General features: G+C 34.1%; 4 protein-coding genes across 4 annotated transcripts; 3 read left to right on the top strand and 1 right to left on the bottom strand.

Moving 5' to 3' along the window:
* The first annotated feature begins 215 nt into the window (after nucleotides 1-215).
* LOC125815462 (uncharacterized) lies at nucleotides 216-9547 on the top strand. The gene is made up of 11 exons (XM_049494937.1): nucleotides 216-575; nucleotides 1705-1841; nucleotides 1913-2086; nucleotides 2347-2580; nucleotides 2694-2794; nucleotides 2901-2973; nucleotides 3850-3918; nucleotides 4064-4171; nucleotides 5457-5582; nucleotides 5816-6081; nucleotides 9350-9547. The coding sequence occupies exons 1-10, from the start codon at nucleotides 248-250 to the stop codon at nucleotides 6008-6010; spliced, it is 1545 nt and encodes a 514-aa protein (XP_049350894.1). The 5' UTR covers nucleotides 216-247; the 3' UTR covers nucleotides 6011-6081; nucleotides 9350-9547.
* Nucleotides 6389-7565, top strand: LOC125816445 (uncharacterized). Its single transcript, XM_049496051.1, has 3 exons — nucleotides 6389-6826; nucleotides 6978-7059; nucleotides 7150-7565. The coding sequence occupies exons 1-3, from the start codon at nucleotides 6389-6391 to the stop codon at nucleotides 7563-7565; spliced, it is 936 nt and encodes a 311-aa protein (XP_049352008.1).
* Nucleotides 9321-14809, bottom strand: LOC125816447 (E4 SUMO-protein ligase PIAL2-like). Its single transcript, XM_049496054.1, has 13 exons — nucleotides 14440-14809; nucleotides 13567-13639; nucleotides 13179-13244; nucleotides 12251-12316; nucleotides 12086-12168; nucleotides 11363-11414; nucleotides 11220-11291; nucleotides 10684-10751; nucleotides 10545-10584; nucleotides 10329-10413; nucleotides 10150-10239; nucleotides 9949-10000; nucleotides 9321-9659 (listed from the first exon to the last, which is right to left on the bottom strand). The coding sequence occupies exons 1-13, from the start codon at nucleotides 14592-14594 to the stop codon at nucleotides 9326-9328; spliced, it is 1236 nt and encodes a 411-aa protein (XP_049352011.1). The 5' UTR covers nucleotides 14595-14809; the 3' UTR covers nucleotides 9321-9325.
* Nucleotides 14810-18333: 3524 nt separating this feature from the next.
* On the top strand, nucleotides 18334-19047 carry LOC125815693 (desiccation protectant protein Lea14 homolog). The gene is made up of 2 exons (XM_049495232.1): nucleotides 18334-18592; nucleotides 18675-19047. The coding sequence occupies exons 1-2, from the start codon at nucleotides 18387-18389 to the stop codon at nucleotides 18958-18960; spliced, it is 492 nt and encodes a 163-aa protein (XP_049351189.1). The 5' UTR covers nucleotides 18334-18386; the 3' UTR covers nucleotides 18961-19047.
* Nucleotides 19048-22176: the final 3129 nt, after the last annotated feature.

The raw sequence follows: 22176 nt of genomic DNA on the forward strand, positions 1-22176 counted from the left end.
AAAATATATATATTAAAAGGGAGGGAGCACATTTTAAACAAGTCTCGCATTAAAAAAAATAATCTGAGATGGACAACTGATTTACTTATATAAACTTAACAAGACGTAGTTTTTTTTAATCAAATTATAAATGAAATAGTGATGAAAAAAAAAAACCATATCCTTTCAAGGAAAGTTATGGTTCGTAACATAAATATTTTTTTTTGTAGATACCTTGACGAACCGAGTTAACTATAGGGAAGTCAAAATGCGGGCACTTCACTCATCATTGATAAAACCCCTCATTCGTCTTCATAGCCCATTTTCGACTCCCATTATTTCACCATCTCCACTTCGAAAACAATTTCTCTACTTGCACTCCTCCGCTACTACTTCACTCCAAAAACTAACCGCCATGGCCGACAACAAGACGGCAGCCGTCGACGGCAACTCTACCTCTGACCACGTCTCCGACGCTTGGTACTCCGTTCCCGACCTCCGATTACGCGATCACCGATTCACCGTTCCTCTCGATTACTCTATCGATCGCTGTTCCTCTACTAAAATCACAGTCTTCGCTCGTGAAGTAGTTGCTGGTATTACTCTAATTTCGTTCCCGTTGTTCATCATTATGGATTTTGCATTTGATAACTCTATCTAACTAATCTAAGTGGACTTCGCCATGTATACTCGGGATGAAGCATAAGGATTGCTTGTAAATATATTCTAATTCTGAATAGATACTGATATAGTTGTTTGATTGATGGATTTACATTTGTTCGGTTTACTTATGCACATTATCGTGCTTATGTGTTCATAATATTTGATTCGTATTTTAGGCAGTGTTATAAAATAGCTCTAAATTTCAGCTTAACTGATATGTAAAGTAGTAGGAGAAGTTTTCCAGATAAGTTTAAGCCTGTAGATTCAAAACTAAACACTTGTTCAACATATGTTCTGTTAACTTTTGCTCTTTAGCACGCTTATGTATTGATCTGTGTGATTTCTGTTTTAGGCAGTGTTTGGTGTTGATTTAGATTGTGCGGTAGGGTAGAATTTTGTTTTCTGAGGAAATAGGTCATCTCTTAGGATGGTTTGACATATAATTGGGATTATAGTTATAGTTTAAAGGCAAAAGATTTGATTCACTTTGGTAGTATCATTGGACTAGCTAGTTTGTACAACTTACCGTGATGGAAATGACAAATGAAGAGCTTTGAAGTCATTGATTTTTTCGTGAAGCTTGATCTAACTACTACTCCTATTTAACAAGTTTACATGTCCATCTTTGCTTTTCCTGTCTGTCCTAAAGTGGTGGTTGCAAAAGTTAGATACATGGTTGTAGGGAAAAAGTAAGTGAAGTTCTGGCCACACAGATATCTTAGTGTGTACTACTTTACTATTTGGTGAGTCATAGAAGTTTTTCATCGACCACAAATTTTTAAAATACTTATTAAAAATATTTTGAATTGTTAACTATTGTGACTTAGAGTACTTTATGTAGTTTCCTAAAATTTAAATTTTATTTCAAAAAAACTTGAAGATTCTATGTACGAATTCATACAAAAAATTAGGCAGTTTGACTCTCATACTCTGGAACATGTCATGTAAGCTAGAATGGGGGGAGTAATTGACTTCTAGTCATTGATTAACTAACTGCTATTTTCTGTTAGGACCAGTTATTGGTTAATATATTTTCTCTACTGATTATCAAGTAAACTGCAGTTGGTAAGGAGGAACAATCTCTGCCATATCTACTATATTTGCAAGGTGGACCAGGCTTTGAATGCCCAAGACCAACTGAAGCTGGAGGATGGATAAGCAGAGCATGCGAGGAGTACCGTATTGTTTTAATGGATCAGGTACTCTCTCTCTCTTTCAACCATAATGAAATAAGCAGTTCTGTTTCCTTCCGCTGATGCTTTACTTGCAGAGAGGAACAGGTCTATCAACACCATTAACACCATCATCTATGTCACAAGTGAAGTCTGCTGAGGATTTGGCTAACTACTTGAGACATTTCCGAGCTGATAATATAGTACATGATGCTGAGTTCATCCGAAAACGCCTTGTCCCTGATGCTGGACCTTGGACAATACTTGGACAGGTCACATAGTTTTTGCTCTTTCCTGTATTTGGTTTTTATACCTGAACCATATCGTGCTATACTCTCAACAAGTAGTTGAAGAAGTCTTACTGCAGGAACAATTTTTTCAATGGTCTTGATTATATATTTCTAGAAAATTATTTTAAAATCTCTTTTGAGGAACGTTATCATCTCATATAATGTGTGGAAGTTTTAATAGTGATGCTAGTTATGCTTATTGTTGGTGGTGTGATTGGAATATCGGATTGATTATCGTGCAGAGTTTTGGAGGCTTTTGTGCAGTTACCTACTTGAGTTTTGCTCCTAAAGGACTCAAACAAGCTCTTATAACTGGTGGGCTCCCTCCAATTGGTGAAGGATGCACAGCTGATTCTGTTTATGAGGCAGGATTTGAGCAGCTTGTTTGTCAGAACGAAAAATATTACAAGAGGTTTCCACAGGATATTGAAATTGTTCGTGATGTTGTAAATTATTTGGCAGAGTCAGGAGGCCGGGTAAGGGAGCTATACTGGTATACTCATGAGTCCATCTGATACATACTTCTCCATGTTTTGTTAATGTCTCTCTCTCTGTCCTATCTCCCTCCTTTTCTCCATGTCTGACATAGGTGCCTCTTCCATCTGGTGGCATTTTAACACCTCGAGGACTACAACTTCTTGGTCTCTCAGGTCTAGGGTCAAGTACTGGTTTCGAACGACTGCATTACCTGTAAGCCATCATTTTGCCATCTGCTCTCCCCCCCCCCCCCCCCCCCCCCCAAAATAAAAAAAAATTCATATTAGTGAAATTTTACCTTTCCATGCAACGCTTGTAGGTTTGAGAGAGTCTGGGATCCTTTAATAGTTCAAGGAGCAAAAAGGAGAATCAGTGACTACTTCTTGAATGCTGTAAGAAATACACATGCCTATTACAAAAAAACACAGTGACTTTATTTTGATTAATATTGCAAAAAATAGAGTATCTTGTTGAGCAATTAGTAAATATGGTTCATGAACTAACTACGTTGGCATAGATATCATCCATATGTTTTGTACCATTGAGTTCAAATGCTTTGTGTTCATAACCATCAGTATAATATTTTTTGGTGGCCTACATTCTTTATTTGTGTACATGGTTCCTCTAATGACTAACTTTATGTTGATTCTTGAATACGATTGTCCATGACTAATTAAACCAGCTTTGGCATCAATGTTTCAAATGAAGAAATAAAAAATAGTGGCAGGGAAAAGAAAGGAACAAATGAGTGAACATCCTGATAAGGATTAAGGAAGAATGCCTAAATCTTTCATGTGTTGTGATCTACGATGAACCGTAACCTAAATGGCATGTTAAGCTATTACTAGCTTTATTTCTCTAGAAAACTTGAAATTCTGTTGCATGGTAAAAAGTTAATTTTAGATGCTGGACAAAAATAAAGTTCTTTCAGATGTGAATCTTGGATACTGACATATTTAAGCCTTTAGCGCTCATGATGACTTAGAGGTCACGCCGTAGCCCACTTGGATTATCTTTATTACAGTTTTCACATGGCTGATGCACTATAGAAGTGCTGTGTCTTCGAGCTAAAACAAGTAAACAAAGGTTTCATATTTGTTACTGTAGATTGAGATTCTTTTCCTTTTAGGAGATGCTAAGGATCTGAAACTTTTGCCCATTTTGTGCGAATGTGCTAGCAGCATTTTCTTGGTGATTCTAGATGCATTTAGAAGTACAGTAGCTGGATGATGGATATCTGCTAAATTGAGTTCTATGTGGCATTGCAGTATGAGAGATGGATCGGATTTGATGCAAACCCTTTATATGCTCTTTTGCATGAAAGCATATATTGCCAGGTAAACTTTTCAATAGGAGTATTGCTACAACAGTGGGGGTACTTGGTGAATAGGAATTTCTGCGTCTACTTTTATAGTTTTGGATACCTCAATTCTGCAGGCATACATGAACTGTCTAATTCATTTGCTTTTTTCTGATATGAAGGGTGCCTCATCCCTGTGGTCTGCTCAGAGAATTAGGGCTCTAAATGACAACAAATTTGATGCAATTGAGGCAGCAAAAGTTGGCCGCCCTGTACTTTTTACTGGAGAGGTGAGACACAATGTGGTCGTTTTTGGTTAAGAACTGCCACAATATGAAGCAAGCGTCAAACAGAATTTTTTTTTTACTTCCACCTTAATTTCGCTGATACATCTTCCACATTAAAGGGTTCTGTCCTTGAGAGGGCCTAAACTACAGCTTATATTTAACTAACCAAAACCACCTCTCCTCATTATTGTTAACGTAATATGTATGTCTTGCGCAAAAAAAATCACTATATATTCATAATTATTGGAAGTTATTATAGATATATGACAAGAGCTGTAAATTAACTTCATTTTGTTCTCCTATAAATATCTTTATTACATTTAAGTGTAATGTGTCCTGCTGGGAGTTGAATTCCAGCTTGTAGAAAAAGGGGTCCAGAAAAGTGTGACTGCTTTGTTCTTTTACAATGTCAGCCACACTCTCATATAGTTGAGCAGAGGTGTGGCGTAGACCATAGAGAATCTGAAATCATATTAATGCCCGTTCATTTATGAGCAACAATCATGTATATGCTCATCCTTACACATCCTACCTATTTCCCTTAGTTTAAGTTCCGACATAATTTTGTCACTTCCTGCAAATGTACGTAGCTTCTGTTACCCTGTTCTTGATTTTGCTTCCACTGCAAATTGATTCTTTTAATAGTACAAATTTCTTCTTCTTCAAAGAAATGCAAAGGAACATATGTTAGAATTCAAAATGGTTGGCTGTTAAAGCTCCTCTCCTGAAGTCATATGGATATTTGGTTGGTGATTGGAGGAAAGGGTCAATTGGGCAATATGATTGATTTGGAACGACATATGAACAATCAATTATCAGGGACAAAATCATAACACAGGAGTCAGGGAATACATGCATAATGTAGTGGGTTTGAAGAGCTTCTCTCTCCTACATAAGGTGCTTATTGATCAGAGTTGAGGTTTTTTTTGTTAATACAAAATTTAATATAACCTACACTGTATTATTATGGACATTTTGATAAATCACACATTCAGCTTCTCTTTTTGCTGTTTGGCTAGCTCCCCGATCATAGCATCTTGTATAGGAGCTAGCTTATCTATTTTTGTAACCATTGCATCTTCTTGATGCCAATCAATGAAAGTAAATGGATTTGTTTTACATTTATTCCGACCAGACATCGATCTGAAGTTAAACTTTGCAGAAAGCATTTATTTCTTTCAGCTGGAACTAAGAAACCCCTTTGTTATCTTTTTGGGTGAAAAACAGAAAATTTGGACTTGTCTTGTATTCCGAGCAAGTGTTGATCAGTTGTTTATTTAACATGCAGATGATATTCCCATGGATATTTGATGAAGTCCATGCCTTGAGGCCTTTCAAAGATGCTGCCCAGCTATTAGCAGAGAAGAAGGATTGGCCATCGTTATATGACATTGCTGCATTAAAGGAAAATAAAGTATGTCATATTTCCGTTAAAGTTGACAAGCTTAGATACCTGAGATTAATGTTGTTCCCCATACTCGTGTCAATCAATTTGCTAAGGATTATAATCTACCTTGATGTCTGGCTACTTCTTATAATACATAAATTGCCTCAACTTTAAGCAAAACTGAAGTAGTGGAGTTGCACTATAAGCTGATCAATGATTTAGACTTTATGTAGCCACCTGGGTTCTTTTTGTGTTGATAGGTACCAGTTGCAGCTGCTGTTTACTATGAAGACATGTATGTTAACTTAAAGCTATCTATGGAGACCGCTTCTCAGATAGCAGGAATCAGGCCTTGGATTACTAATGAGTACATGCACTCTGGCTTGAGAGATGCTGGAAGTCGAGTTTTTGATCATTTGCTTGCTATGTTAAATGGAAAGAAGCCATTGTTTTAACTCTATTTTCCACAACCATCCACGCTTTCTCTTGAACGTCAAAGGCTTAGATAATGCTCGTGAATTTATTGGTAAATTCTCGTTTTTATTTCCTTCCGACCTTTCAATAAATATGTTGTGTTATTAGAGTCCTATTTGACTTATATTTAGGAGTTAGTTCTTTTTATTTGTTATTTGAATTAAACTGATAAGTTAATATCTTATATTTCTATTTTTAGTTAGGAATTATATCTATAAATGCAAGTCTCTAGATTATTTTGATAATACTGCAGTATTTTTTCTCTCAAAGTCTTTCTCTGTAATTTTCTTAATTTCTTTATTAAAAAACCAACAATTGGTATCTAGAGCCTTCTTCTTGAGGGACCTGTGAGTAGAAAAATGGATTCCGAAAATAGTTTTTCACGAATGGCTCCTCCTATTTTTGATGGTGAGAATTATCAACTATGGGCTGTAAGAATGGAGACCTACTTGGAGGCTCTTGATCTTTGGAAAGCCGTGGAAGAGAATTATGAAATTAATCCGCTGCCAAATAATTCCACCGTGGCCCAGATCAAGAGTCACAAGGAAAAGAAAATCATTAAGTCGAAGGCAAAAACAACTTTGTTTGCTGCTATTTCGATAACTGTTTTCACGAAAATTATGACTCTCACATCACCAAAACATATTTGGAATTATCTGAAGAAAGAATATGTTGGGGATGAAAGAATACGAGGAATGAAGGTATTAAATTTAATGAGGGAATTCGAATTGCAGAGAATGAAAGAGTCAGAAACAGTTAAGGAATATTCTGACAGATTGCTTGGTATTGTCAACAAGGTAAGATTACTAGACACTGAATTTAAAGATACAAGAATTGTTGAAAAAGTTCTTGTTACAGTGCCCGAAAGATATGAAGCATGTAGTTACCTTGGAAAACACACAAGATCTGTCCAAAATTACCTTGGCAGAATTGTTAAATTCTTTGCAGGCTCAGGAACAAAGGAGACTTATGAGTCAAGATGACATGGTTGAAGGAGCATTAGTAGCCAGCCACAAAACTCAAAGCAAGGGTAAATTCTTGAAAAAATTACCCAACTTGTCAGCACGGTGGAAAAAATGGACATCCTTCATATAAATGTTGGAAAAGACCAAATGCACAGTGCAAGAACTGAAACAACTTGCTCAAAAAGCTGTGATTTGCAAAAACAAATTTCAAAAAGATGAAACAATTGCCCAAGTCACTACTGAAGAAGAAGAAGACCACTTATTTGTGGCAACTTGTTTTTCAACCAAAAAATTTGACTTTTGGATGATTGATAGTGATTGTACAAACCACATGACATATGAAAGAAATCCTTTTAAAGAGTTCATTCCTATGGAAAATAAGAAAGTCAGAATTGGAAATGGTGATTGTAATCCTGCAAAAGGAAAATGGTCTGTTTCAATTAAAACAAATTTAGGTACAAAAATAATTTCAGATGTTCTTTGTGTGCCTGATATTGATAAAAGTTTGTTTAGTGTTGGTCAGTTAATAGAAAAAGGATTTAAATTATTATTTGGAGACAAATATTGTTGAATCTTTGATTCTACTAAGCAAGAGATTTTACAAGTTGAAATGAGAGGTAAGAGCTTCTTATTTAATCCAACAGAAGATGTACATAAGCCTTGCAAAAGGATGAATTAACAGATTTGTTCACAAGGTCAATTTCAGATGAGACTACAATCTACAATTCCTTATCCAAGGAGTGTTGAGAATATGTCTCAGGATATTGCAGAAATAAAACAGTTAGCTATTTTTAGGATTTTTAAATTATGTTATTAGAGTCCTATTTGACTTATATTTAGGAGTTAGTTCTTTTTATTTGTTATTTGAATTAAACTGATAAGTTAATATCTTATTTTTCTATTTTTAGTTAGGAATTATATCTATAAATGCAAGTCTCTAGATTATTAATAAAATAATTCTCTTTGATAATACTGCAATATTTTTTTTCTCAAAGTCTTTCTCTGTAATTTTCTTTTTCTTTATTAAAAAACCAACAAAATATTTTATTCTGTGCATGGGTACTGTGTCTTAGATATCTTCAAGCCTCAATCCCACACACCTACCTGCTCAAAAAATATTCGAAAGTATTGCATTTGGTGGACAGTGTGGGAGGAGAGGAATACTAGTAATTTTGAAGAAATATCCAATTCCATTCACAAGGTTAAATGGAATTGCATTGTATCTATGTATTTTTGGTGTAAAGAGATAGGATCAGAGGTTTCAGATCAACTTTTAGAACTCTTAGGATCCTTGTAAGTATTATGCTTTTTGTTCTTTTCTAATTTTTTAAAGGTCCGCAGCATATCCTTAATGCTGAAGAATACAATGTTTACCAATTCTCAAAAAAATATTCGAAAGTAAGTAGTTACAATGAACACATCCTTGCTGAATGTCCTTTTAGTAGTTTATAGCTTTTAGAAGTTCGCGAGAGGCTTGTCTGAAATGTCTCTTACTCAAGGAGTTCCCCATTCTAATACTCGTCCTTCTCTCTATATCTATGTTTTATGCAAGAAAGTAGTTCAGCCTTCTTTGTTCTTATCCTTCCCTTCACCTCCCAATCTCCCAACCTCGATATACACACCATATGGAAAAAGACAAGTATGTTTATCTACACATTTAAGAAGTGGAGTCCTCTTAGGGAAGGCTTCACTTCTAATATATCAGAAGGGTTCCTATGCACCTTATTATTGTCGTCTGTGACTACAGAGAGGATAGTGTCATGGATGAGACTGTCAAGTATTGAATCTTCTTCAACCATTGTCAGCTTGAATGCTCTCAAACATCTCATGATCTCCTTGCCAACCACATCCCTCTTTTCCTCGGCCTGATCTGTTCTTTATCTCTCCCCCACCATACCACCCATTTGACTAAGGATTAATTCAATTGATTAATTATTTAGGCAACATATATAACCACTTAACCTGTTAAAGTGGAGTCACTTTTAGTCAAGTTAACCAGCTCATAACTAAAAGTTATTTTATGTGTTGAACTAGAGATTCAAAATTATTATGCTATAGTATATATTTTACAATTTTTTGAAGTAATAAAAAGCGTTTAAAAAGATTGCGCTGAATAATTTCATACTAAAACAACCGGAGGAGATTATACAGTGCAAAATTAAAAGGATACTATCGATCACAAAACATTAAATTGCTAAGATGGAGTACTTAGGCTGCCCCTCCCTCATTTTACCAGAGGGAGTCCAGTTATCAGTTCTTGGTGCCACTAAGGTTCTTTGTTTCAAATTTATCTTTTACTCAATCTGGATAACCATGACTGAGCACATTTTTTTACCTTTCTCTACATGTTGCTAGATGAGATGGCACCAGGAAGGCTCTTTGAGGTTGTTGACTATAGCTTGCCGGGGCATTTGTTTTCACTGATGTAACTTGAATAGAAGCATGCACAACAATTCTAGGTTTGTTTTGCATTTGAATTTTATCCAGAGTTGGAGGGTCTACGCTGTATTTATTTTCATGCGTTAGCTGCTTAATGGATTGGCTCTTGCTATATATTTGACTTGGGTTACTATCGTCCTGTAATATTGGTTTCCGGAATCCATTTGCTGCTGTGATTATATCAACAAACTTGTCACCTGCCTGATTCGAGACCTGGCAAGAATTGCTGCGAGAAGTATAAAACATGTCAACATTTAGATCATCCTGGTTGGTAAATACTTAACTGCACCGGCATTTAAACCTAACTAATTCAACTTACCATGGTTAACTTAACTGATTTAATGAAGTGAAAATATATCTTAATTAATTATGATTAAGTGATAACTGTATGTCGAATCACATGTCATTCATCATTAGTTAGGAATAAACAACCGGTTTTCACCATCCTGATTTTATGCAGTGAGGACATTGCATAAAAAAAAGTTAGTGTACCATATGATAGATTGATAATTTACCTGATGGGCCAATTAAGCGAGACTCTTGATGAGGTCTCAACAATTTCCAGATCTGCGATTAGGTAGAAGCAATAATTATTCATGTTATAGAAAATGGTATCCTCTTCAGATATGTTCTCACATAAATGGACTTGAAACAAATATGCATATTGCATGCTACAAAAATAAAAGTACATACCATCTATTTTTATTTTAGTTTACCTGAATGAGCTAAACAAGGAGCTCTACTACAATCTTTTGACTCTTGAGATGGTAGTGAGCTCATTGTGCCGATTACAACAATATAATGTCCTGTAAAAGTTTTTTCTCCAAAATACAGCACATAGATAAGCAGATATTTTTATGAAAATGACATCATTTTTCAATAAATTCTGGCATACCATCAAATTGTCCTATGACTTGTAGAAGATTGACACCATATTTGAGCATTTTAGTGATGACGGTGGGAAACTGCAGCATACAGTCCTGTAAATTTCAGGGCGATGGAGATTTAATGAATTGTGCGGCTATACCAATTGATCAACACCAAAAATTGATAACAAGAAAGTCATTTCAGAGAGAGAAATTAGTTGTTGGGAGAAACGGACTATGGACACGTTAGTCGTCCCCTCCAGTTGGTTTCCATTTAAAAGAAAACTGCAGCCAAAAAAGAGCTGAGAATTAGGCCCGGGCATCAAAGTAAGAATCGAGGATGAGTTTAACCTGACAAATAGAATAAAATAAAGTAGGTTATACCTTGTTTCTGGTAGAGCAATCATGCAGGAAGAGGTCTCCATGTTATCAACATTTGTTACAAGTAACAACTGCATGAAAATTTTAGACGATGAAATTGGAACCTGGAAAGAATAGTAGCATTGCGTAATAGCTCAAACAGTATGATGTAAGTATATTTAGAGCAGTAAATGTACAAAAATAAAGACCCAACTTCTTTCTCCTGAGTACTCGTAGTTGCTACTGGATGACTTGCACTATTCAATTAGAACTCTAGATATAAATTATCTGGAATTCCCCAATAGTGAAGCCAAAAAATGTGAAACAATGTAAAGGTTCAATTGGACACAAGAACCAGGTCCCTACTGAAATGTAGACTGCAAACATTTATACGAGAGAACTACAACGGTTTCAGAAAAGAAAAGATATTAATAATAAAACACTAAATTCTTCTTCAACTAGAGTATAAGCAATATGCAACATATGTGGGAAAAAAACATGTTGCTTTGAATGATCCATCTCGCTTTTACACCTCAAAGGAATATAAAAAAGGCACTTACTATATCTTCCATCCCTGGAGAGAACATTCCCCTTATAATATTAAAACCAGCATGAAAGGCTCCAAATCCAGGCTACACACAAATAACCGATAAGACCACCAAATTTTCAGCTTGCAGCAACTGCAGTAGATAAAGTAACCTGCCTTGATTTGAAAAGCGGCTATTATCCTGTCCATCTTCAGCTTTGGGCAGAATCTGCATTTGAAAGCTTTGACATTATTCTAACGTGAAAAGTGATTGCGGAGATGGGATGATGATAGTGATTAGTGAGTAAAATAGAAGTGTGAGCTCCATGTATTGACAAAAAGGCAGAAAGAATATGACCATATATGATCATGAAGAACACTGCAGAAATTATAAAGAGGTTCACTCCAGAAGGATTTCTTCACCACACTCCAGGAGGATTACACCAATGAATATGACCATATATGATCATGAAGAACACTGCAGAAATTATAAAGAGGTTCACTCCAGAAGGATTTCTTCACCACACTCCAGGAGGATTACACCAGCACTTTGTCAAATACATGTCAGGTTTCCAACATTTAAGGCACAATGACTGTTTTGTGACAGTGTCCAATCAAGTTATGGATAACCCATGGCTGTCGAAACATAAAACTTTCTGAAGTTTTGACTAAAAATTCACACTAGACAAAGCTACTGCACGTACATGAGTTTTAACTATCTAATATTGCTCAGGAAATGCAAAGCCTGCTAGATTAGATGATTGGCTGTTTCATAAAATAGGTACAGAAAATAAAAAAGAACAACATCTCACATAAATCGTGTGGTGTATTAAGTGAACTGTTGGTAATAGAGGTGCAGTTAGTATTTAGTAATGTCATAGTTTACACATTAGTACGGACCTTGGTAATACTCTTGAAACGTAAGGGTGGACGTAGCTGGGTTCAACGTCAACATCTTCAGCACTAGAGAAGTATCTGCTAACCTGAGCTGGATCCAAAAGTCACAAGACACAGAGTCATTGCAAACCAAAGAATCAGCAGGATCGACAGAAAGATTTCACTTACCTCCTGGATAAGTTTAAGCAGATCATCAGCATCTTCATTCCGAAACCATCCAACCTTGCACGCACTCTGATCAGTACATAGATGCAGCAAATCCATTCAATCAAAACTAAGTGCAAGACTATAAGAAGCTTTGCCTCATTAATTTATAGAAATGAACAAGATGACGAGGTTTCCTCAGAATAGTGGAAACAATTTAAACAACCATATATCTGTTCCTTTGGTTTACAAAAGAACTCAGTATTTGGAGAGAAGCATATTTGCAGTTTTATCTGATTTATCATGAGCGAGGAATGTTATAAAGGGTCTGTAGGCTTTTAGAAGTCAGGAACAATGCTATCTCTAACCCTCTGACTAAGCAATGTGCCTTAGTTCTAGTATAAAACTAGAAAAACTACCATCCTATCTCTCCCTTACCCAAGTCTAAAACTACCATCCTCTCAAAACTACAGTATTAGGAAAGAGGATTCTTAATAGTTTTACCAACACTATTTGCTACTTAGCTTGCTTATTTATTGGTGAGAAATACGGATCTTTCGGGGCAGAAAAGGTCGTGAAGATGTGAGTATGATAGTGAAAATTATGGTGGATCCAGCAGAAGAAAAAGTTCAGGCAGCATTTCTGTGAGCAACTCATCTTGAAGGTGTAGAAAAAGCACAGAACTTGCACATACAACACTCGTAGATGAATGGCCACATCATTATAACAATGGAAAGTGAGCCTATAATATACAGGAAGTAATACAGTAAAGTTCTGCACTAAAAGAGAATAAATGGTATCAAAAGTATAAACTACATACAAATTCTGGGATGTGACAAGTAGAATTTTGGTATACAAGCTGCAATGAAAAACTTAGTTGCTAGGACTTGAGGTTTCCATAGTGGACACTATACAACAAAATTAATAAGGAAACATGAAAGATTCTGTATACCTTGACGTACATCAGTAGCACCATAGAAGCCTCTTGGATGGAAAAGTCATTCCTATACTTGTACACCTTGGAGCACATGAAAACAGATCATAAATTTCCAGAACATGCTCCCATTAGATTCAAAACAAATCTGTCAAACATATTCCAGAGCAGATGTACCAAGACTTACACTGTGAACCGATCACAGCGTTTAATTTTATTTTCAGCTTTTATCAACTTAAGTTAGACTATGAATGATAAGTTACAAACATTAATCAAACTACAGTTAAAGACACAAATGCAGCTACGAGAGGAAGCATCCTGAAAATGTGAAAAATTATTTGCTGTTTCAATGTGCATTATGAATTTCAGAAGCTAATTACTCCTTTTGCATCTTGGTCTATCTTACCTGTTTCAACAGTGACGGTAGCTCATGTGATCTTAAGGGGACCTCGTTGTTAGCAACTGCATGATCAATGCCTCTGCTTTTGAATTTCAAAGAGAAGTTGATCTCAAGTAAGAAAATTAGGACTAAAAATGAACATCATAAGTTATTTGGAAACTCGATTTGTAAAAGCAACAAATATAGTGGACTAGAATAGATCTTTGCATGTTCTGTAACGAGTAATTGATTGCAAGTCCACTATATAATGTATATGTTACTGTCTGTAAAGAGGTTTATGGATGGACATAAACTCCATTCCGCAAGAAATTTGATACTGTTTAAACAATAAATTTCAGTCATATCTTTACACAATGCTAAGCTGTTGGAGGATATTAACTAAACTAAACTTGCCTCAAATTAGTCCCTTTTGTTTCACTGTTTTGCACCTTAATAATTTACTAATGCTTTTCATTTTGATGCATTCACATAGACAATTCCACTTAAACCTCGAATATTCGATAACAAAGAATCAGTAGCACAAGCAGTACTGAGTTTTCAGCTTATTCATTTAGGTCAATCCACAAACATATTAGCTTCAATGGCATAACATTAGTGATTAGAGGTATCGAATACAATATCAGCGATTGCTCATAACCTGATCTGCAGAACGATTTTATCAACTTCCAATACGAAATACCTAGTGTTAGTAAAACAATCCAAAGTTTGACAGCAACCCATACATAGTTCAAAAAGTTACTCCATCAAACATGAAAGTCGAATAATTCTACTTCAATTTTCCAAAAATTATGTATGTGTGCGCTTAGAGGTACAAATTTTGTGTTTGAATTTTAGATTACTAAATGAGTTAGTAAAGCAGAAACAGAGAAGAACACGGACTTGGCTAGAGAGAGGCAGAGGTCGCTGAAAACTGAGAGATCATTTAGGTAACCAGTCTGCATATACATAGACATCAAATCAGCCACCGTCTCCACAAGCATCGACGCCGTGCCGGCGGTGGGCACATTCACGGAGCTGCTCGTTGATTTCTCCATTTCAGAGAAGGTGCAGTATGCTTCTTCTCGTTTCCGAATTTGCTCAACAGCAGTAGCAAATCAACAGATTTATGGTGCTTTGGTTCACGTTGTTGGCGCTCCATTTTTGGATTTGGTTCTTTATCGTTTTGCAATCTGTTACGTGAAGCAATAAGTTAAAAACCGTTGTACAGCAAATCATGAATTCCAAACTTGGGATGTCTTCTTCTCCAAGCCAAAAGTATGTGTAACTGTGTGTGCTGATTATTTAGAAATAATGGTTTTAATTTATAATACTAATTCAATAAGCCACTGATTTGTTAGTACCGGTTTTTGGTTTGTGGTGGGGGTAGGGCGGGAAATGGAATATCCAAATTTATTAGGACTAGTACTCCATCTATTGTGAGGTAATGCATATTTATTAAGAAAAATATTCAATTACATAATTTAAATCATACTTTTCACTGTTATTTTTTGTGAAATCAAAAATATAATTTTGTATGTAAGTGCAATTTATCTCTTAGAAAATATCAAACTGCATTAAAGAAAATGATAAATATGAAATAAGTTTCAAATATTTATCTTGAACTTAGAATAATTTAATTATTTTGACCGATAAAATAATCCGAAAATTTTAGTTAATGGAATAGAGGAGTATTTTGTTATATTCCTATTTTAGTGCTAGTATTGTTCGTGATAGAACAATCTATCTTCAGTTTAATTGAGCGGTTAGTTTTATCCCTTAAAGGCTAAAGCTAGGTAAATCTTACCGTTTATTTACAATTACTAAAATATCCTCTCTTTTTTTGTTTGGGATGGGAAGTGGGTGGGGGTTAAAAAGCCAGATAAAAAATAACAAGTGCAATTAAAAGACCTTTAACTGCAAGTCCATTCCTACACTTCTCATTTCACTTATCTCCTCATAATTCCAAGAAACACCATAGGACGCATGCCTACACTTCCACAATATTTTTTACACGATATTGATAGTGTTTTTTTTCCTATGTGGTACATAGCTGTTTTAAGGTTCGACTAATTCAAATTTACAGCGAGAAGTTCTATTTTGACGATAAAACATTCTTTATCAAAGATGATTTCATACTCAAGACACGAACCCAAATTGAATAAAAATGTACTTATCACTCTATTACAATCTTTGCTCCATTTCCAAAAAACATGATTAAAAAAAAAAAAGTTACATGTAAAACTCTAATAAGTTGTCATTAGCTTAATGATTAAAAATGCATACTTGATTTAATTAAAGGTCGAATGTGCTATCACAAATAATATAAGGGCTAAAATAGGAATATAGAAATAATTCAAAGACTACAATGCTATTTTCCCTAAAATTCTTTGTGATGCTATTTAAAAAAAATGAATTTATGTGTTAAATGGTGATGAAATACAGTAATAATGAGCAAATAGAAGAGGTGAACAAAGAGAGAATGAAAGGAGAGAAAGAGCAAAAGAGAAACAATGGAGAGGGAGAGTCATTTCAGTAAATCCCTTAGATTGTTTACCTGAAAATCAAATCCTTATAATTTAGCCCAAATAAATACGCATAGTAAACTATTTTTGACCGGCTAAAAACAGTAAAAGAGGTAAGTTAAGTATCTAAAAGTGGTTATAAAAAAGTAGTAGTTTATAAGTTTATTTTAAGTTAGCCTGCAAGGACATGATGGAGTGGTGGATCTCTCATGTGGGAGATCTGAATCGAATTCAATCTTTATTTAATATTCAATTTGTGAATTTATCGTATGGAGAGCTTGTCTTGTATAGTTCTTCAGATGTATTGACTGAATAATAAAACGTAAGTAAGACATTTTATGAAGAATAATAACGTGTAAAGGTGGAAATTAAATTTAAAAAAATCGTAATTGAGACGTATGAAAAATAATATTGTATAGATAAAAAGTAGGGAACCGACTATTTGGAGAATTAGTAATAATTAAATTAAAAAAAGCATAACGGGGCGATCTTTTTGAGATTGACAAAGAAGTCGGATCTTAAGCCAATTAAAAGTTGTCCACAGATGTTGAGCAATACGTGGTGAAATCTCAAGTGAGATATTGTTAGCGTCCAAATTCCATGAAGGGCTAATCCATCGGTGGCCCCCTAAACTTGGCACCAACTTTCACTTAGACACCTTAACTAGACTTTGTCCATTTTAGACACCTCAGGTAAGTTTTCGTTGTGTCATTTTGACACTTTTTGCATACACATCGTAGAGAGTGTGATACACTCATTTATAGCGCGTGAAAAGCTTATTTAATCAATTTTTAATTATTTTTTCTTCTTCTTCTTCCCCATTTTCAGCCTCCATTTTTCAAGCTTAACTCCATCCATGGTGAATATTTTAAATTTTTTTAAAAAGGACCTATTTTCAAGATTTAAATATTGAAATAATCATGAAATTCTTTTTTGGAGAAATATTGTAATGGAGAAGTGGATTTGATTTTTCTTCTTCCTTCACGGGCTTTCAAACTTTTCTTTCACTGTAAGCACTCTCTTAATTTTTTTTTCCAGTTAATTTTAATGATTTCCGTTCAATTTAACTGCTTTGTTATTGATTAAGAAGAATTTGAATCCATGATTTAGTTTTATTCTTCTATAATAAAAGGATTGGTGTGTGATTGAGATATTTTTTGTTAATTGATTAAATATTTTTTTAATTATGTGGGCAAAAATGCCACATGTCATCGATTCATTGGCTACTTTTGTTTGTTTCTCAAAATTTATTATTTAAGAACGATTTTGGGCACAAATGACAAATGTCTTCATTTAATTGGACACTTTACACGTCATTCGCGAGTGCATTACACACATTACATATTTTCGCTGATTGTAAAAAAAGTGTCAAAATGACACAACGAAAATTTACATGAGGTGTCTAAAATGAACAAAGTCTAGTTAGGGTGTCTAAGTGAAAGATCGTGCCAAGTTTAGGGGGCCACCGATGGGTTAGCCCTTCCATGAATCCATCCAATGCAATTTGTATAGTTAATTTCAGAAAATTATATTTATTTTTATCTTTTTTAAAATAATTTTTATATTTAGTAATAATTTAATTTAAAATATTTACTCTATCCTTAATAAAATTATCCGCACAAATACTGTAACTTATTTCAGACCATAAATTTTAAAAGTCAAGCTCTATGTCAAGTCAAACTAAGTCATATAAATTGAGAATAGGAATAATAACTATTCCCTCCGTTTAAAAAAGAGTGACCTAGTTTGACTTGACACGAAATTTTAGAAAATAAAGAAGACTTTTGAATCTTGTGGCTCTAAATTAAAATTATATTTAATGTACTAAATTGCCCTTTAATCTTGTAGCCTTAAACATTTCACTTGGAAAATTGAAATTAAAATGTTACCAAAAAAGAAAAAATATTATTCTTTTAAAATAAATTTAAAAAAAAAAGAAATCATTCTTTTTGAAACACAGATATTAATTGACCACGACCTTTGAGTTTCAAGTTAAATGAAAGGGTACTTTAATTTCCCCTTCCAACCAACTAAAGAGTAGAACGTAACTAATGTTGAAGAGATATGCATTGATGTGGTCAGTAGTGACCTTGGGGACACGGGCTCAAGATATACCGACCGTCACGTGTACTACTCGTGTCGGCATTACAATTTGTTCTTGCAGGAAAAATATCTAGTTATCCATATCATAACTTTTTTACGTGTCAACACTTATAATCACGGAACCACATCCTCCTATAAATAGACAACACTTTTAAAGCTCAAAATATCTATTCCTCAAGCACTAGATACATTTTCAATCAAGTTTTTAAAACTACAGCTAGAATGGCAGATTTCATGGAGAAAGCGATGAATTTCGTGTCGGAGAAGGTGGGGAACATGGAGAAACCGGAGGCTGACATCACGGATTTTGATCTGAAAAAAGTTAGCATGGACAGTATTTCATATCATGCCAAAGTGGCGGTGAAGAACCCTTACTCTGTTCCTGTACCCATCATGCAGATCTCTTACACTCTCAAATGCTCCGGAAGGTCCAACAAATACTATTTTTTTCTGTATAGTTTAGTATGTATTCTATATACTCATGATTTTTTTGTGAAATAATTAATACAGGGTTATAGTATCAGGAACAATTCCGGATCCAGGGAATATAAAGGCAAATGACACAACCATTTTAGATGTACCAGTGAAAGTTCCTCACAGTATGCTAGTGAGTTTGGGTAAGGATATTGGTAAAGATTGGGACATTGACTATAAACTGGAATTAGGTCTCGCCATTGACCTTCCAGTCATTGGAAATTTCACAATTCCACTCTCTCATAGCGGCGAGATCAAGCTTCCATCACTCTCAGACTTATGGAACGGTGACAAAGAAGAAGACGCTGAAAAAGAGATCTGAAGTAGCATAATAGCGCGCGCTAATAATACTTAATAATTACTACTAATTAATGCTTTGGTTTTATTATGGGTGTTTTTTTGTATTTTGTTTCAAAATCCAAAGCACGATTGGATTTTTGTTTGATTTTCCAACAGCCCAAACCCAGTTTTGGGGCTTAATTAAAAATTACAAGGGTGTTTTTCTTATTTTGTGTTGCGCGTTACACTTTTTTTTTTTGGAAAAGGCTCAAATATGCCATCGAACTTTTAGAAAAAGCTCATTTATGCCATCCGTTAAAAGTTTGGCTCATATATGTCGTTGCTGTTAAAGAAAAGGCTCATCCATGCCATTTTTTTAACTCTAGTTTTGCAAAACCATTTCTTTATATCCCAAACATGGTTTAACACTTTTTAATTGGAATTTTTGGATCAAATGTATACTTTTTGCTTGTTTTTCTTTAAAAATACCAAGAACACATGAAGAACATAAACAACTCTAAAATTTTCACATTTTCAATTCTTCACGAAATCATCTCAAATTTCGGCTACACCATTAATTTCTTTTTTTTAAAAAACAAAAATTCTAAAATCATTTGTAGAGTTCAAAAAATTCACCCATATTTAAAAAATATATTCCAAAAAACGAAAATCAGTCCCAAAATTTCAAAATTTGCTTTGATTCTTGTTTTTAACATTAGATCTGTGTTGACTAGTGTTTTTTGAGTTTATGTTCAAAATTTCAAATGATTTGAAGTTTTGGAGAATCTACCATTAAAGAATGTTCAAGTTTTGAAACTTTGAAGAAATTTCAATTGGGTCTTGTTGAGTTAGGTTGAATTCGAGCTCAAAAGAAATTGAGTTTTGGTATCTAGCTCGGAGCGAAACTACTCTTGAAATTTGAAGCGATTCATGAAGAATTGAATAAGTTTGAAATTTGGGAATTGTTAATGTTCTTTATATGTTCTTGGTGTTCTTAAGGATGTAGAAGCAAAAAATGTACATTTGATTCAAAAACACCAATAGAAAAGTGTTAAACCATGTTTGGTGTGTAAAAAATGGTTTTGCAAAACCGGAGTTAAAAAAAATGGCATGGATGAGCCTTTTTTTTAACAGCAATGACATAAATGAGCCAAACTTTTAACGAATAACATAAATGAGTCTTTTCTAAAAGTTCGATGGCATATTTGACTCTTTTTTTTTTTTTTAAAGTAGAACCACATGGTATAATTAAGATATATACAGCACGGAACAAAGGTGGTTTTAAGTATATTATATGCAAGCGCAGCTCTCGCCTACCATCTTAATAGGTAAGAAACCTATACTGTATTATTTACTTATCCCATAAGATCTCATCTACCACTATTTATTGAAAACTATAACTCCAAACCAAATAATTGGATACCATATTCGAACGTATAACTTTATCTGAATCCCACTCTATCACTACTCTCTATTTTAATTTATATATATTGGTAGTGTTTGATTTGAACATTAAATGTAACGTTATTTTGATGAGCATAAAATTTAAGGATATAAATTTTAGGTGATTATAAACCATGCTAATCATAAAGTTAAGTATAGAACTACGATATTCATATTAGGACAAACAAAAAAATGTATCATCACAAAAGTTGAGAAGTCACTTTGAGATGGTCTAAAAAATGAGGCAAGTAAGGTAAGGGGATTATTACGAAGAAATTCCAAAACTTTCGAAGGACATATGTAGACCTATCTTTGATCATTCTAATATCCAAAACTATTACTCCTCTATCCTAATTTATGTGACACATTTTGGATTTCGAAATTCAAACAAGTCTATCTTTGACTGTAAATTTTTTATATATTTTTTAAATATTTTGAATTATCAATTATTGAGACTTATAGTACTTTAAGGGCCCGTTTGGCCATAGATTTCCCAAATAATATTTGGGGGGGGGGGGGGGGGGGAATTTGGCAAATAGTGTTTGTCCATACAATTTGTCATTATTTGGCAAATATCCCAAATTCCCAAATATTAGTTTTTTCTTGTATTTGGGCAAAATCTCATTATTTGGGATCTTTTGAAAATTGAAATTTTATACCAAACTTTTATCTTTTACAAAAACACCCTCTATAGTAGTTATTGCGTTGTATTACATAATTTTTTACGTGAACACCAAAGTAGTGATGAAATATGAAAGTGATGATATGGTTGTTGATGAAAATGATAAACAATCGGCTCAGGGTAACAAAGTCATGTGCTTTGTCTACTTCACGATGTATGGAATGATGCTTGTTGCACTCACTCCAAACTACCACATTGCTCTAGTGTCATGAACACTACTTGTTATTTGTTGCAACGAAGATCCAATTGACTTGTAATACAAATTTATTGTTAGTTTTGATAGTTTTTAAAACTTATGGGTATAAATAATATTTTTCTAAAAAAGTGAAATATATTTCTCAAATACTATGGTCAAACACATGGTGAAATTTCACCCAAATAATATTTGCCAAGAATATTTGAAATCTATGACCAAACTCTAGCTTAATGTAGTTTACAAATATATAAATTTTATTTTAAAAAATTTATGAGAATTTTTTTTGTCAAACTTAATCTGTTTGACTCTCGAAAAGGAAAATGTGTCACATAAATTGGGACAGAGGGAGTATAAAAGAAAATAATTGAACCATCTCGAGATCCACAAATCAAGTTTTCATTTCATGGTACTACAAAGTATCTATAAATTATTGTGAAATACCTGGTGGAATCCCAAGTGAAATGGAAACGCCCTTTCTTATTAAATAAAACACTTGGCAATAGAAAATTGAGACCAATTTGCACTATGAAACATCACAATCACCACGTTTGACAAAACTGTAAAGTTATTTAAGCTCTACTCGGTCCATATGGAGCTTTTCTGCCCTTCCACGCTCCAACGAATATGCTGAAAATTGATGTTTTAGATCTGCACTAATAAAGCAATCAAAGAACGCGAGGCGCTACGCGCGCCGGAGATACTGACATTCATGTATGCGTAACCTGTCCTCATTACGCTCCTACTACCGACTATCTGACAACCTCTAAATTGTTTATTTACTATATATACCGTATACGTATATAAATTATAGTATGTTATATTTGACATACATACACATGACAAATAGCGTCGATATATTTTAACGAGCTATGTAATTAAATCTTGTTGCAGTAGTCATAAATGACACAAATTAAGGTCCAATTTTCGTCCCCTTATAA

Source organism: Solanum verrucosum, unplaced genomic scaffold, assembly GCF_900185275.1.
Source record: "Solanum verrucosum unplaced genomic scaffold, falcon-dt-bn FXZP01000261.1, whole genome shotgun sequence".
Taxonomy (NCBI): domain Eukaryota; kingdom Viridiplantae; phylum Streptophyta; class Magnoliopsida; order Solanales; family Solanaceae; genus Solanum; species Solanum verrucosum.